The sequence below is a fragment of the Lingula anatina genome, chromosome 5 (genome assembly GCF_051362555.1).
Source record: "Lingula anatina isolate TDL-2025a chromosome 5, LinAna3.0, whole genome shotgun sequence".
NCBI classification, from domain to species: domain Eukaryota; kingdom Metazoa; phylum Brachiopoda; class Lingulata; order Lingulida; family Lingulidae; genus Lingula; species Lingula anatina.
In genome coordinates, this window is record NC_141771.1 from 567,058 (window position 1) to 582,585 (window position 15,528).

At 37.6% G+C, this 15,528-nt stretch overlaps 2 protein-coding genes across 3 annotated transcripts in view; both read left to right on the forward strand.

Moving 5' to 3' along the window:
- LOC106159866 (acyl-CoA-binding protein-like) lies at positions 1–9,614 on the forward strand. 2 transcript variants are annotated; one of them, XR_015334765.1, is made up of 5 exons: positions 1–114; positions 544–658; positions 931–993; positions 1,732–1,866; positions 9,445–9,589. XR_015334765.1 is itself a non-coding variant. In XM_087013861.1 (5 exons), exons 1-4 carry the CDS (start codon positions 94–96, stop codon positions 1,806–1,808), a joined length of 276 nt encoding a protein of 91 aa, XP_086869987.1. In that variant the 5' UTR covers positions 1–93; the 3' UTR covers positions 1,809–1,811; positions 9,445–9,614. The 2 variants fall into 2 exon arrangements, 1 of the variants encoding a protein (XP_086869987.1); XM_087013861.1 differs by having other exon boundaries at positions 1,732–1,811; positions 9,445–9,614.
- LOC106178652 (acyl-CoA-binding protein) overlaps positions 6,237–15,528 on the forward strand; it is a 25,230-nt gene continuing 15,938 nt past the window's right edge. The window contains exon 1 of the mRNA XM_087013863.1: positions 6,237–6,259. The gene's annotated coding sequence lies outside the window, so the exon portion shown is untranslated. The remainder of the gene's footprint in view (positions 6,260–15,528) is intronic.

Consider the following 15,528-nt stretch of genomic DNA (forward strand, 5'->3'; position numbering starts at 1 on the left):
AAACTCTTCTTACAAAGAAGGTACGTTTCACAAGAAGTCTTACCAGCAAGCAAAAGAGGGAGTGGCAGCTCATCTGTAGAAAAGGTTTAATTAATGAAAATGACTTTCGAACTGGTAAGTAGTGGCATAGAAAGTAAGATAAAGTAATTGTGCATCTACAAATGAGGTGAAAATCGGTTAGTACAGATAGAAACTAGCATAGCGCAGTAATTTGAACAGTAGGCAGACTACGGCTAGAGCTGCCGGTGAGCTGCAGGTCAAAGGCCATTAAAGAAGCTGTAGCGCATTTCTGGGAGAGTGTAAAAACCACCTGCCAGACCAGGGATCGAACCCGGGACCTCTCGCTGACAGGGTTAGTGCTCCACCGCCTGAGCTATCCGGCCGTTCTACCCTGCGTCTGGCACTACTCCCCCCCCCCCAAAAAAAAAAAAAAAAAAATGCCGAAAGGCGCGAGCCCTAGCTTCTTCAGTTTTATGATACTGTCAACTCCTTTCTTCATACAGTACACTACATCATTCTTATTTTGCTATTCGTGGTTTGTAGGAGTTCCTCAAGGCAGCTGAAGATGTCAAGAACTTGAAATCCAAACCCACTGATGCCGAGATGCTGGAGCTGTATGGGTTGTTTAAGCAGGCAATGATAGGAGATGTGAACACAGGTAACACATAGATTATTGCAGCTTAGAGAATGTGTGTGTGTGTGTGTGTGTGTGTGTGTGTGTGCATTAGAGAGAGAGATGTAGTAGATAGACCTGTAGACCTGATATAGTAGTTAGACTTCAGTTTTATAATATTATCAACTGTTTTCTATTGTAGATAGACCTGGATGTTAGACTTCAGTTTTATAATACTGTCAACTGTTTTCTATTGTAGATAGACCTGGGATGTTAGACTTCAGTTTTATAATACTGTCAACTGTTTTCTATTGCAGATAGACCTGGGATGTTAGACTTCACAGGGAAGGCAAAGTGGGATGCCTGGGAAGGGAGGAAAGGTGAGAGACATGAGCCACATTTGAATATGCCACACCTTTTATGCTAACCAAAAAAAAAAAAAGAAAGAAAGAAAGAAAGAAGTGGACACTGTTGATTGTAGATTTTAGCATCCCAACGGCTAACTTCTTTAATATGGAAGATAATCAATCACGATGATGAGTTAACATGATGTTTAAGAGCATGTAATTTGGCCAGTTACAAACAGTTATAGACAACAGGAATGATTTTATAATGAAATACGTTTTGTTGCCTCTTGTGACAAAATGACAAAGGAAATAAAATTGTAAAAAGAGTAAACATTTTTGAACCTCACATGAAAGAGTAAGACCCCATTCCCAGAGATTAGATCAATCCAAACTAGATCGCCCTAACTCCCTGGGGGTTCACGCTGAATAGCTGTCAGCCGAGCGGGCACGAAAGTTAATTACCTCCTTACAGCTTGTAGTAGGCGGGACAGACATTTAAGCTGGATTATCTGACAGTAATCTAGTGAGACTCTCCACGGGGATAGATCGATCTAAAATCTATGGGAATACGCCCTTAGTCTGGTGATCAAGACCCTTAATGAAGGGCCAGATTTAACCTGCCCAAAAACTTTTTTTGCCAAGAAGAATGATCACATACAAACTCAAAGGTTGTTGAAAGGTTGTGTTACCTGCAGTGTGAGTTTGAAGTGATTTATTCAAGATTTCAGTAAGTGCTGGGTAAACAGTGTCTTTTATTTCCTCATTTCCTAGGCATGTCCAAGGAGAATGCAATGGAGTTATATATTAGTGTGGCCAATAACCTGGTGGAAAAATACGGCATGTTGTAAATGGTGAGTGACCTGGTGACCTGTGCTGTGACCTGTGCAGTAACCTCATTATTGAACTGTAAGTGTACCCATCTCTTGGATTTAGGTCACCTATAATCTCAACTCGTTCCACGTAAAATTTGGGCTTTGTCGGTATTGGGGTCTAGGTGTGGCACTCATTGCAATGCACCCTTGTCTAAAAATGGCAAAATTAAATGCTAATTATCTACCCTAGGGAAGGAATAATGGGAAAAATTTCTACAGACGGCTTTCCAAAAGTCATATGTGTAAATTTCAAATATGCCCTTGGATTTGACCTTTGACCTTTTTTTCAAGGTCAAATGGGCCAAAATTTTCAAAAAAATGAATTTTTTTTCGAAAAAAAAAAAAATTATTTGCCCTGTTATTCAGACACCACACAGACTTAACCAATAATATTATTGGAAAGTGTTACCCTTCAGGTCATCTTTCATCTCCGTGAATTTGGGGTCAATCGGTGCATTATCACGGGCGTAGCGGCCATAAGATACCGAAACTGAAAACTGTCTCTAATTCGGGAACCGTTAATGCTAGAGACCCATTCTTTTTTGCATTTTGTAGAGCTTGTAAAGCCCAATACTGTTTTTTTTTTTTTTTGTTTTTTTTATTCCATATGGTTTTCGAGTTACGCTGTATCAAAAAGTACATATTGGTGGTGAAAGCAAAATGTACAGTACGGTAAAGAATAATAAATTTTGAACTCCGGAAAAATAAAACATAAGGCTTGGCAAAGCAGACAACTTGTGGTCAAAAATGACATTATTTCATCAAATTTGAACTTCTGGTACTTCAGAGCACCGCCCATTTCAAGAATTTTGACCAAAATGACCTTTTCTTAATTTTGATTAATTTTTTCTGTAGGAAATTTATGGCACATTATGGTAACTCCAAAATTATAACATTTAGTCCCTTATATCCCCAAAACTGGCAGAGACAGGTCCATAGTTACTATTGAAGTTGAATAGGAAGTCATATACTGGCAATCTTACTGTGACCTTGAAATTGACCTTTGACCTACTTTTCACCATGAACTAAACTTTGCAAATTTTGGTTCCCTTTTATCTCCAAAACTGCCAGAGATAGGTCCATAGTTTCTATTGAAGTTGAATAGGAAGTCATATCCTGGCAATCTAAATGTGACCTTGAAATTGACCTTTGACCTACTTTTCACCATGAGTTGAACTTTGCAAATTTTGGTTCCCTTTTATCTCCAAAACTGGCAGAGATAGGTCCATAGTTTCTATTGAACTTGAATAGGAAGTCATATACTGGCAATCTAAATGTGACCTTGAAATTGACCTTTGACCTACTTTTCACCATGAGTTGAACTTTGCAAATTTTGGTTCCCTTTTATCTCCAAAACTGGCGGAGATAGGTCCATAGTTTCTATTGAACTTGAATAGGAAGTCATATACTGGCAATCTAAATGTGACCTTGAAATTGACCTTTGACCTACTTTTCACCATGAGTTGAACTTTGCAAATTTTGGTTCCCTTTTATCTCCAAAACTGGCAGAGATAGGTCCATAGTTTCTATTGAACTTGAATAGGAAGTCATATACTGGCAATCTAAATGTGACCTTGAAATTGACCTTTGACCTACTTTTCACCATGAGTTGAACTTTGCAAATTTTGGTTCCCTTTTATCTCCAAAACTGGCGGAGATAGGTCCATAGTTTCTATTGAACTTGAATAGGAAGTCATATACTGGCAATCTAAATGTGACCTTAAAATTAACCTTTGACCTATTTTTCATCATGAACTGAACTTTGCAAATTTTGCTTCCCTTTTATCTCCAAAACTGGCAGAGATAGGTCCATAGTTACTATTGAAGTTGAATAGGAAGTCACATACTGGCAATTTACTCTGACCTTGAAATTGACCTTTGACCTACCTTACGATGAACTTAACTTTGATTGTACCATTTTAAGTTATATATATATATATTTTTTTTTTTTTTGCATATTTTGAAAATTCTTGTTGATTGCATTTTTACAGCTTGTCAAGCATAAGACTGGTGGCTGTGTCCCTTTTTTTGTGTATGTGGAGGTCTATACGAATGCGCTTGCTCCAGCTGGTGGTACAATATTCGGAGGCGGTATCGCCTCTCTGATCCTCTAGTTCTCTTTGTCAGTCTGTTTTGAGAAATGGCATTGAACTTGGATCATATTTTGATTTTTTTTTTTTTTTTTTTTTTTTTACTGTGCTTCCCCACAGTGTGATAGTTGTCTTCTATGTGACACAATGATTGTGACAGAGCTGGCACAACTAACACAGTCAGCCAGTGCTCTGCCACATGTAGACCAGGGCCCCATATCTCTAAAGCTTCGCTATGTTGCGCAGGGGTGCGAGCATGGCGATTCCGTGCTATTTGCGAGTGCAATTGCACCCACCTGCTATCTTGAAGCCTTAGCAAACCAAAAAATGATTTTTTTTTTTCACCATGATGCTTATCTAGAGGTTGTTTTTATTTATAAGAATATCAATTATAAATACTGATATTTGAAGTGTTTGACACCAATAAAATGTCAAAAAACAATTCAATAAGCGAAGCTTGGACTGACACAATTACTGACACATTGGTGAGTAGTGTTCAGTCTCACAATAATAGACATTGTGGAAGGTCACGGTGCGTCCGAATGCTTAGTTTCTGCAGACAGTCTGCTTTTTCATTTTGTGTAGAAAATGACACGTTTAAATTTATGATTATTATCAATAGACTACACAGATGAATTATATTCATCAGAAAATATAAAATGATGTATGTTTAATTTTAAAATTTTAATGCATAATAAAACATGACTTTAGCATTCTTGACGTGAACATTTATCACAACTGTATTATTATAAAAATTAATGGGTCATCTACTTGTAAACATCATTTCACTTGAAAGGAAATGGTCAGACAGTGGTCTCTCTTTTAGTATAGCCAGACGTCTCCGACCACACTCTTTAATAATAATTTTACCAACGTAAGTCATCTTCCTACCCTGTAATTAAGAGCATTTACCTCTAGCAAAAGTCGATTGTTCAAATAGACTATATAACCTGTATGTATTCTCTGAGAGAGGTAGTAGTAGCTGTAGTAGTGGTGGGAGCAGTGTTGCTAAATAAAACCTGGGAAAACTAAAGGAGTGTTGTGTTCCTTCCTGGCTGTGAAATATTTACCGCAAGTTTTTCTATCAGAGGTACCGAGTGGTTCAATCTATTATAAGCTTTCATGTTTTTGTTATATGTTTTGTTACGGTAATGTGCCATGAATTTTGAACAGTAGAAATTCGAAATTCATGAAATGGAGGTTCTCAGAACTTCCGAAAGTACGAATTTCATGGAATTCTGTCAATTTTGACCAGAAGGTGTCTGTTCGTCGCTAGGCCTTCTGTTATCTTCTCCCGACGATCTATTTAGAGTTACCATAATGTATGATGTGTGAGTGTCGGTAATTGCGACCAAAGGTATACACGTACTTTCACCCGATCACTGTGTATGGCCCATGGATAGAGCGGTACTGTTGTCTAGGGCCGCAAAACAGCATCTTTATCAGTAGTGTCGTTTTTCAAAAGCGATTCTGGCAGCCAGAAACTAGTGTCGTTTTTCAGAAACGATCCTGGCGCTCAGAACGGGAGTGGACGGAGGGAGAGACGGCTGACGTTTAGCGTCTGCCACAGCCAGATAACCTTTACTATGGAAGCTTAGTGTTACCGTTGCTCCTTTCCGTGCACTGAAACCGAGACGACAGCCGATCAGTGTCTATGGCGCACGTGCAGGTAGCCTTCATCTGCGATAAGTGTCTTCCGCGACCAGTTTCGTTGCCTTTACCGTTAAAGTCGGGCGGAGCTTTACGCGCGAATGCGTCCTCATCTCGCCGTTCGCGGGTCGGTGTCTCCGACGCATACGTAGCCTTCCCTGCAGAAGCCGGCCTCGACACTACGGCCTCTCCTCCGTGCGGGGAGGCCACTACGACCGCAGATCGGTATGTGCGGCGCACAGGTAGCCTTCGCCACGGTAGCCGAACTGTGTATTACGGTCTCTCTCCGTCGTGCGCTGCGACCAAGATGACCACTGATTGTTGTCTGCGATCAAATATACTAGGTTTGGGGGGGGGGGGTGCAGGGCCGTTTTTTTTTTTTTCGCTCAGGCAACCCAATCTTAACCAGCAGCAGCAACTGATTTCCTGGCGCATAGTTGCGTCAATGTACGCATTTGAAAAGCGTGTATGTTTTATCATTGGAACCATCTTCAAGCGCGAGAGATAGGTAATCTAGAGTAAACCGAAAAGGCAGTTTTTATATTTGTTCAAGGGACTGGAAGATCGTCAATGGGAGATAGTGAGCGATCTGAGCGCGACAATAAGCCAATTTTCACACTAGTTCAAGGGACTTCATTACTATATTCGTCAGCAAGAGATCGTCAGCCATCCGAGCAAGCATAGAAGCTTGGACTTTTTGTCATGCTAGAAGGCAATTTTCATGTAGTCAGCAGAATATGGTTTGCTGGCTTGCGACAGGGGCGTAACCAGGCATACGCACGGATACACTGTGCGTATATAATTTTTTGGCCAACCATGATATTATTCTCTATAAATCTAGTGTACTTTTTAAGGAATATTATCGAAAATCCCCTTCGATTATAAGTTAACGTCACCTGAATGTACAAATTCTCTGTATAATTTATATATGCACCATTGTTCTGACACCCTTCTCGTTTGCTTTCACAGAACTGAGGTAAACAATACTAGTTACCATCTGAAGTCCGATCTTAATCGTCCATCTAGCTGGAACTTGCTTTACCTCTTAATTAGAGGGTAAAGTGCTCTTCAGCTCACAGGTAGCTTTTGTCTTGAGTGTATCGAACGCGATATTTATCTCAGATAAAAATCTACCTGTGTGTTATTTTCAAAGAGCTGCTCCAGCAGACCTGGGGGCACTAGATAAATCTGATCATCGGGCTAAACAAGGAGCCAGAGAAACAAAGGAAGATTGATTTTTCCTGCAAAGTTTCAAAGAATTTTGACACGGACTTGATCCAGCTTAACCCTCCAAACTAACGGGGTGGCATGGACAATTTTTACAAAATTTACAAACAATTAAGCTTAGATATATTACAATTTTATCCTTTAATATAATTTTGGGAGGCATGCACCCGCATGTAAGCTGGGTGATGTCAGTAAGCCCCTAGTTAAATAAATATACCCTTATGAGCAAGGCTTTTCCCAGCGAACCGTCCAGCCGTCATTTGGACGGCCGCTGACATCACGGGACGACCTATTTTTTCAAAGACGGCTAGACGGCTTGCGACTTTTTTTTAATGACGTCTTGGCTTGTCGGGACAGCCGTGGACGTTGTAAGAAATTTTCTTAGAGTAATATGACGTACCTTGCTTTTATGATGCGTCACAGATGAATGGTACTACTTTGTAGTGTACGCTGATATTCAGTCACGACGAAACTACTTCCTAAAGCTTACAGAACACAATAAAATGTTTCTATGAACTTTAAGATACACATTCCACGCCGTATGCAGCAGTGACAAGAGTGACCTTCATGCGGTACAAAACACTAAGCAAACTACAGGCCAATTTGTGAAAGGGGACACCTTCCGGACCTTCATACGCACGGCAACTGACAAAGCTGATTGACAAAAAGGAAAATTTCAAATTTTCAGCGAGAGATAGTTCGCAATCTGAGAGAGACCAGGAGGCAATTTTCATATTTGTTAAAGAGACTTCGTAAGCCAAAGGGCGAGACGAGAATGCAATTTTCGTATCGTCAGCGTCGCAATCCGCGTGAAATGAGAAAGCTCATACTCGTTCAGTGGCTTTCGTTTGCGGAAGATCGTCAGCCGGAGATCGTTCTCGATTGTTTTTAACCCTCCATCCCTCCCCATTGGAATTTATAATTTTTAAAAATATTTTTCATTTCATTTGTACATTTCAAGGGACTTCATTAGCGGAAGATCGTCAGCGGGAGATCGTGAACGATCTGAGCGAGACAAGAAAGCAATAATGGTAATCTTTATTGCAGCTCTTAATATTGCTCTTTTGTTCTGTTACTGAAGTCTCTACTGTTAACAATGCTATTGTGCACCTCAGCAAAACTACCGATCGCTATCTCACAGTGAATATTGCGGTAAAGAAACAACAGCCCGACAGTACAACTCTTAAATAGATTCTCCTGTTATCTGAATGAATGGATATGACGATGTTGTTTAGCGTCTTAAACTAACTGTACCGATCGTTATCTTGCACCTTGGGCCGCACACGTAGTACTCAGGTAAAGGTATGCTAGGGCAACATTGCCGACTGTTAGATCTTTATATGCGCGAGAATAGCCCGGTGGCCGATTTTATGGTGTACGAAATTCACGAAATCAAGATCGCGCAAAATTGCTTACTGGCCGAAATTCATGGTCCAGAAAAAACTCCAGACGGCCGATTTTAAGATCGTTCGAAATTCAAGAGCCGTTCGAAATTCATGGCACTTTACCGTATATGCTATTATGACTAGCAACCCATACTTGCCGCCATGTTTAATTATATGAAAGACACATTAAAATGACGAATTATGCATATGCATACGCAGAGGCCATTGCGACTAGTTTGTATCGCCCCTAATAATAGCCTCGAAACTAATGGTGATATCGCCATAAGTACACGGCCGCAATTTGCGAAGCTTTCGGGATATGGGGATGCGCACGCTCGCCATGTAGCCAGCAATTTCCAAAGGGGGGTACCATTTCCGAAAAAGTGGACTTTTTACAATGATATTTTTGTGTGCATAGATCAATTTTTATCCAGAATGGACTTTTCCTGACAAATAGGGCAGTCCTTTCAAACCTCTGGGGTCAGTTACACATGGGAATTAAAGCTTATACCAGTAAAGAGGTCTCAGGGTTTAGACAAACACATTAGTCTGCTTGACATAAGGCTGCTATACTTTTCTTATTATGAAACAGAAGAGCTTTTAATTTCATTGAACAATTAGTCTGGGCTCCCATACCTGGGTCAATCTAACAGGATTGATTTATCTCCAAGGGGTTTTTCGCTAAATTACTTTCCGCCTGAGATGTCTGGCACGCCTACTAAAGCTGCTTAACGATAATTAATTACCCCATAGCAGCTTCAGTAGGTGTGGCGGACATCTAAGCTGCTTAAGTGATTGCAATTTAGCAAGAATCCCCTTGGAGATAGATCAATCCAAAGTTTGTATGATAGGGTCTGGGAATGGTCCCTTACTGATTTATTTTTATCAAGGCTGACTAAAATATTGGCCTTAAAGTTTGGACCAATTTCTGAGCGTAAGACGGTTAAACTGTTCTATTATGTCCAGGTAGTGGACACAGTGACCACTGACACTAGACAGAGATAGAGATAGGTAGAGATGGGTCAGTGTTGTCTCCAAATCAGATACTTTGATGTCACTGAGATGATGTGGTGACACTCAGTTACTGCGGGGGTTTTTTGATGATACAATGTCTCTCCTTTGAAGCCTGGTCCTTTCTGTCTGCCATGACTGCAGTCTTCAAATCACACTATTGTACATGTAGACTTCAGTGATAATAATTATTTGTATAGTTTAACATGTCTGTTTTATTGTTTTTAAAAGCATTTTTTTCTCCCCCAGGCATCAATATCCAGTCTGTTATCCATGATTCCATAGAAGATGCCAGAACAGCCCTGAAGTTGATAAGAAATATCAGGAGCTCTCTAATGAAGGAGGAGATAAAATCAGAGAAGCTCTTAAAGAGATGTATGAAAAAGGGCGCCAACTTTCATGGAAAATACCAGAAAGTGAACAGTGACTTTAGCTTTAAATTAATAAACGCTTTATTTTACTGATGGCAAGGGGGCTGCCTTTAATCTGTATTACAAATATTAGCAGCTCTCTTTGATGGCACAGATAAGATAAAAGATAGTCGGGAGATATATCCATAAGAAAAAGGATGTAAACTATCATGGAAAAGTCCTGAAAAAGAGAAATGATTCAAGCTGTTTTGAACAGAGAACTACCGTGCTCTGTTGAGGATATGAGCACTGCCCAGATAAGAATTACAAAAACTTGTTTTTATCTTGGTAGAGATAGAGGGTCCATTTTTTTTTTTTTTTTTTTTTTTTTTTTACTTTAGGCCACACTTTTTTATTTTTATGGATGACATCCTCTGGGAACGCCGAAATCGGTGTGAGAGGGCGAAAAAAAAATCTGCTTAAGTAAAGGAATGCTGTCAGTACACAGCTGGAAACACAAATTTACCACAGAAACATGTATCCAACTAACAATTTGTCTTTATCCATGCTCTCAGAATATTAAAGCATTATGGACACTTCACAGAAATGTAAAAAAAATATTAATACTACCAAATCTATTAAAGGTTATTTCAGTCGATGCCAATTTGTCTACTTCGACTCACTCGAAGCAGCCAAACTGTTGGGTGGCCTGTCCGACCTTCAGCCCACCAAATACCTCGACGCCCTTGTTGACCCTTTTTTCGCTAAAAAAAAACAAAAAAAAACGGTAGGTTCTGCTTTGGACAGAATATGTCACTGAAATTTTCCAGGCGATAATCACTCACCACCGCCAGCCTTTCGTTTAATTGTAAAAAGGTGATATCTCCATACCCAATATCAATGGCATATCAATCCAAAACAATGGCCCCCGTTCTCTTTTATGACTTTAATTGTTGTGTAATTTGGAAAGTAATCCTAGAGATGAATTTGACAGCAGAGGGGCCATATTTCCATGTGGCGATAATACGCATGCGCAGAAAGCGCATTTTCCGGCAAATTCAATAATGACGTTTGCCACCCGACTTCATTGGAGTTTTTTTTTTTTTCGGAGAACGGACGAAAATAGGTGCGCGCACAGGATGTCATCCATAAAAATAAACAAGGCAGCAAAGCTGTCAAATGTACAGACAAAAAGCAGGAAATAACAATGCAAAAAAATAGGCTACTGTCAATTCTGATGTAAAAATGCATTATGCTTAACTACAAATTCAACATCAAATTTTAATTATGCTCAACAGGTAATACCAATGTAAGTAAAATGTGTAACAAGCATAAGGCTTCAGGCCCAGGGGAGTTAAAGTTCACACTTTGAAAATGCCAGAATGAGAAAAATGAAAATTTCACACAAAATTGTATAATTCAATAATAAATGACAACCCAATTGAGCTGGCTTTCTAATTTGAACTGCATGCCAATCTTAAAAATCATAGTTGTAAGTTAAAAATAATAAGTAACACAGTTTTCTTTTCATAATTTTTGTAGTAGCAGTGCAAAAAGATTTCTGTCCATTTTGATGTAACATTACGTAATATATTACAGAATAATTATCACCAATTTTTGATTATTGACTATAAATAGCATGGACATGTAGAAAATTTGATTACCATTCAGCTTCATGTCCATGGGAGCTCAGAGTCCCACAATTAATATGCCAACCCGAAAAAAATGGATATTTCACTAAAATGTATAACTTCCAAAAAAAAGAAGCCAATTAGACTGCTTTTCCAACTCAGGCTGCATTTTAGTCCTGTGTTTCTTTTTTGAAAGTTTGACAATCATAAGTAACATGGTTTTCCCATAATGGTCATCATGGCAGCAGCACCAAAAATTGTGTTTTTTCTATTTAAATGCAATATTACATAATGCTTAACAGCATAATGACCATCAACTTTTAATAATAAAATATATGTATAATGGATTTTCAGAAAATGTGACTAGCATGGGTCTTCAAGCCGGTGGAGGTTCTAAGTCACACCTTGAAAATGCCAATATGTGAAAAGTTAAATTTTCACAAAAAAAAAAAAAAATGTTTAATTGCCAGAAAAAATTTACCAAAAAGATTGCATTGCTTACTGAAGCTGTATTTTAGTCCTGTGTTTCTTTCCTATAAGTTTGAGAACAGTAAGTGACATGGTTTTCCTTACATGGTCATCATGGAAGCAGTGCCCAAAATAGGGGTTTCTTCAAATTTTGATGCAATATTACATAATGTTTAACAGTATAATGACCATCAATTTTTAAGCATGATCGGGCCACTATTTTAGTACTTATGCGTTTTTTTCATTTTTCAGCATATATGCAACACTGTAAACACAATATAAGAACAAGGCAGCAAAGCTGTCAAATGTACAGACAAAAAGAAGGAAAAAACAAAATAGGGTACAGTCAATTCTGATGCAAAAATACATTATGTTAAGCTGCAAATTCAACATCAAATTTTAATTATGCTCAACAGGTAATACCAACGTAAGTTAAATGTGTAACAAGCATAAGGCTTCAGGCCCATGGGAGTTCAAGTTCACACTTTGAAAATGCAAAACTTCCAGAAAAGGAAGCCAATTAGACTGCTTTTCCAACTCAGGCCGCATGTCGATTTTTGGAATCGATTACTCCTGAGAGTTTCATGACAACAGGCCTATCGGTTTTCCTTGAAATGTGTTTACAGTGTTGCATATATGTTGAAAAGTGAAAAAAAAAGCATAACTTCTACAATAATGGCCCGATCATCCTGATTTTCGAACTTGACCTGCATTTTATGAAAATTCCTCAGCTCTATAAATATAAAGCCCAAAAGTAAAACTGCCTTCCACTTATCGTGTTTACAATGAAAGTGCAAGGCGCCGGCGTTGGCGATGATGGCGACGACAGACGCAGGTGATGGCAATATGTACAGACACATTTATATATATTTACTGTACTGTTTGAGAACAGTAAGTGACATGGTTTTCCTTACATGGTCATCATGGAAGCAGTGCCCAAAATAGGGGTTTCTTCAAATTTTGATGCAATATTACATAATGTTTAACAGTATAATGACCATCAATTTTTAATAATAAAATATTAGTATCATGGATATTCAGAAAATGTGACTAGCAAAGGTCTTCAGGCCCATGGAACTTCAAAGTCACAACTTGAAAATGCCAAAATGTAAACAAGACAGCACTGTTCTGAAATGGGTTTATTTCCATTTTTAACAATTTTTAACATAAAACAAAATTAACAGTTTACTGCCATTTTTATATGACCAACTAAGAAAATTGATGAGATGGGAAAAATATCAATAGAGCAGTGTTAAATGTCCAATTTCTTCCATTCTGAGATTCTGAACACAGTGAATGATTCAGTCTGACAAATTACAATGATATGAGTTTATTTCCATTTTTATGTACAGACACAGATGTGTCTGTACATATTGCCATCACCTGCGTCTGTCGTCGCCGATGGCAATGCCGTCGCCGTGCACTTTCACTGTAAACACGATAAGTGGAACACAGTTTTATTTTTTGGTTTTATATTTACAGAGCTGATGAATATTCATAAAACGCAGGTCAAGTTCGAAAATCAGCATGATCGGGCCATTATTGTAGAAGTTATGCTGTTTTATCACTTTTCAGCATATATGCAACCCTGTAAACACATTTTAAGGAAAACCGTTAGGCCTGTTGTCATGAAACTCACAAGAGTAATCAATCTTACTAAAACGCAGATCAAGTTCGAAAATTGGCATGATCGGGCCACTATTTTACTAGTTATGCTGTTTTTTCCTTTTTTTCAGCATATGTGCAACACTGTAAACACAATATAAGAAAAACCGATAGGCCAATTGCCATTAAACTCACAGGAGTGGTCAATCTTACTAAAATGCAGGTCGAGTTCGAAAATCAGCATAATCGGGCCATTATTTTAGAAGTTATGCTGTTTTTTCACATTTCCTCAGATTCAATTCTTAGGCATGTTAACAGTCTTATTATTTTACTAATTAGATACATAAAAGTGTTTGTTTGACATTTCCTGCATCTTTACAACATTGTTAGTTGATTATGTAAAAATGATGGTAAACTTGTTATCGTGTATTGTGAAATAAAGTGTCAAAAATGGAAATAAACTCATATCATTGCAGTTTGTCAGATTCAATCATTCACCATGTTCAGAATCTCAGAATGGAGGAAATTGGACATTTAACACTATTCTATTGATATTTTTCCCATCTCATCAATTATCTTAGTTGATCATATAAAAATTGCAGTAAACTGTTCATTTTGTTTTATGTTAAAAAAGTGTTAAAAATGGAAATAAACCCATGTCAGAACAGTGCTGTCTTGTTTCACATTTCCTCAGATTCAATTCTTAGGCATGTTAACAGTCTCATTGTTTAACTAATAAGACATGTAAAAGTGTTTGGTTGACATTTTCTGCATCTTTACAACATTATTAGTTGATTATGTAAAACTGATGGTAAACTTGTTATCGTGTATTGTGTAATAAAGTTTCAAAAATGGAAACAAACTCATATCATTGCAGTTTGTCAGATTCAATCATTCACTATGTTCAGAATCTCAGAATGGATGAAATTGGACATTTAACACTGTTGTATTAATATTTTTCCCATCTCATCAATTTTCTTAGTTGATCGTATAAAAATGGCAGTAACCTGTTAATTTTGTTTTATGTTTAAAAAATTGTTAAAAATGAAAAAAAAAATATTTCAGAACAGTGCTGTCTTGTTTACATTTTGGCATTTTCAAGTTGTGACTTTGAAGTTCCATGGGCCTGAAGACCTTTGCTAGTCACATTTTCTGAATATCCATGATGCTAATATTTTATTATTAAAAATTGATGGTCATTATGCTGTTAAACATTATGTAATATTGCATCAAAATTTGAAAAAAATCTATTTTGGACACTGCTCCCATGATGAGCATTTAAGAAAAACCATGTCACTTACTGTTCTCAAACAGTACAGTAAATATGTACAGATGTGTCTGTACATATTGCCATCACCTGCATCTATCGTCGCTGTCACTGTCACTGGTGCCGTGCACTTTCATTGTAAACACGATAAGTGGAAGTCAATTTTACTTTTTGGCTGTATATTTACAGAGCTGATGAATATTCATAAAATGCAGGTCAAATTCGAAAATCAGCATGATCGAGCCATTATTGTAGAAGTTATGCTGTTTTTTCACTTTTCAGCATATATGCAACACTGTAAACACATTTCAAGGAAAACCGATAGGCCTGTTGTCATGAAACTCACAGGAGTAATCGATCTTACTAAAACGCAGATCAAGTTTGAAAATCGGCATGATCGGGCCACTATTTTAGTAGTTATGCTGTTTTTTCATTTTTCAGCATATATGCAACACTGTAAACACAATATAAGAAAAACAGATGGGCCAATTGTCATGAAAGTCACAGGAGGGGTCAATTTTACTAAAATGCAGGTTAAGTTCGTAAATCAGCATAATCGTGCCATTATTTTAGGTGTGCTGTTTTTTCACATTTCCTCAGATTCAATTCTTAGGCATGTTAACAGTCTCATTATTAAACTAATAAGATACGTAAAAGTGTTTGTTTGACATTTCCTGCATCTTTACAACATTGTTAGTTGATTATGTAAAAATGATGGTAAACTTTTTATCGTGTATTGTGTAATAAAGTGTCAAAAATGGAAATAAACTCATATCATTGCAGTTTGTCAGATTCAATCATCCACTATGTTCAGAATCTCAGAATGGAGGAAATTGGACATTTAACACTGTTCTATTGATATTTTTCCAATATCATTAATTTTCTTAGTTGATCATATAAAAATGGCAGTAAACTGTTCATTTTGTTTTATGTTAAAAAAGTGTTAAAAATGGAAATAAACCCATTTCAGAACAGTGCTGTCTTGTTAAAATTTGATGTTGAATTTGCAGTT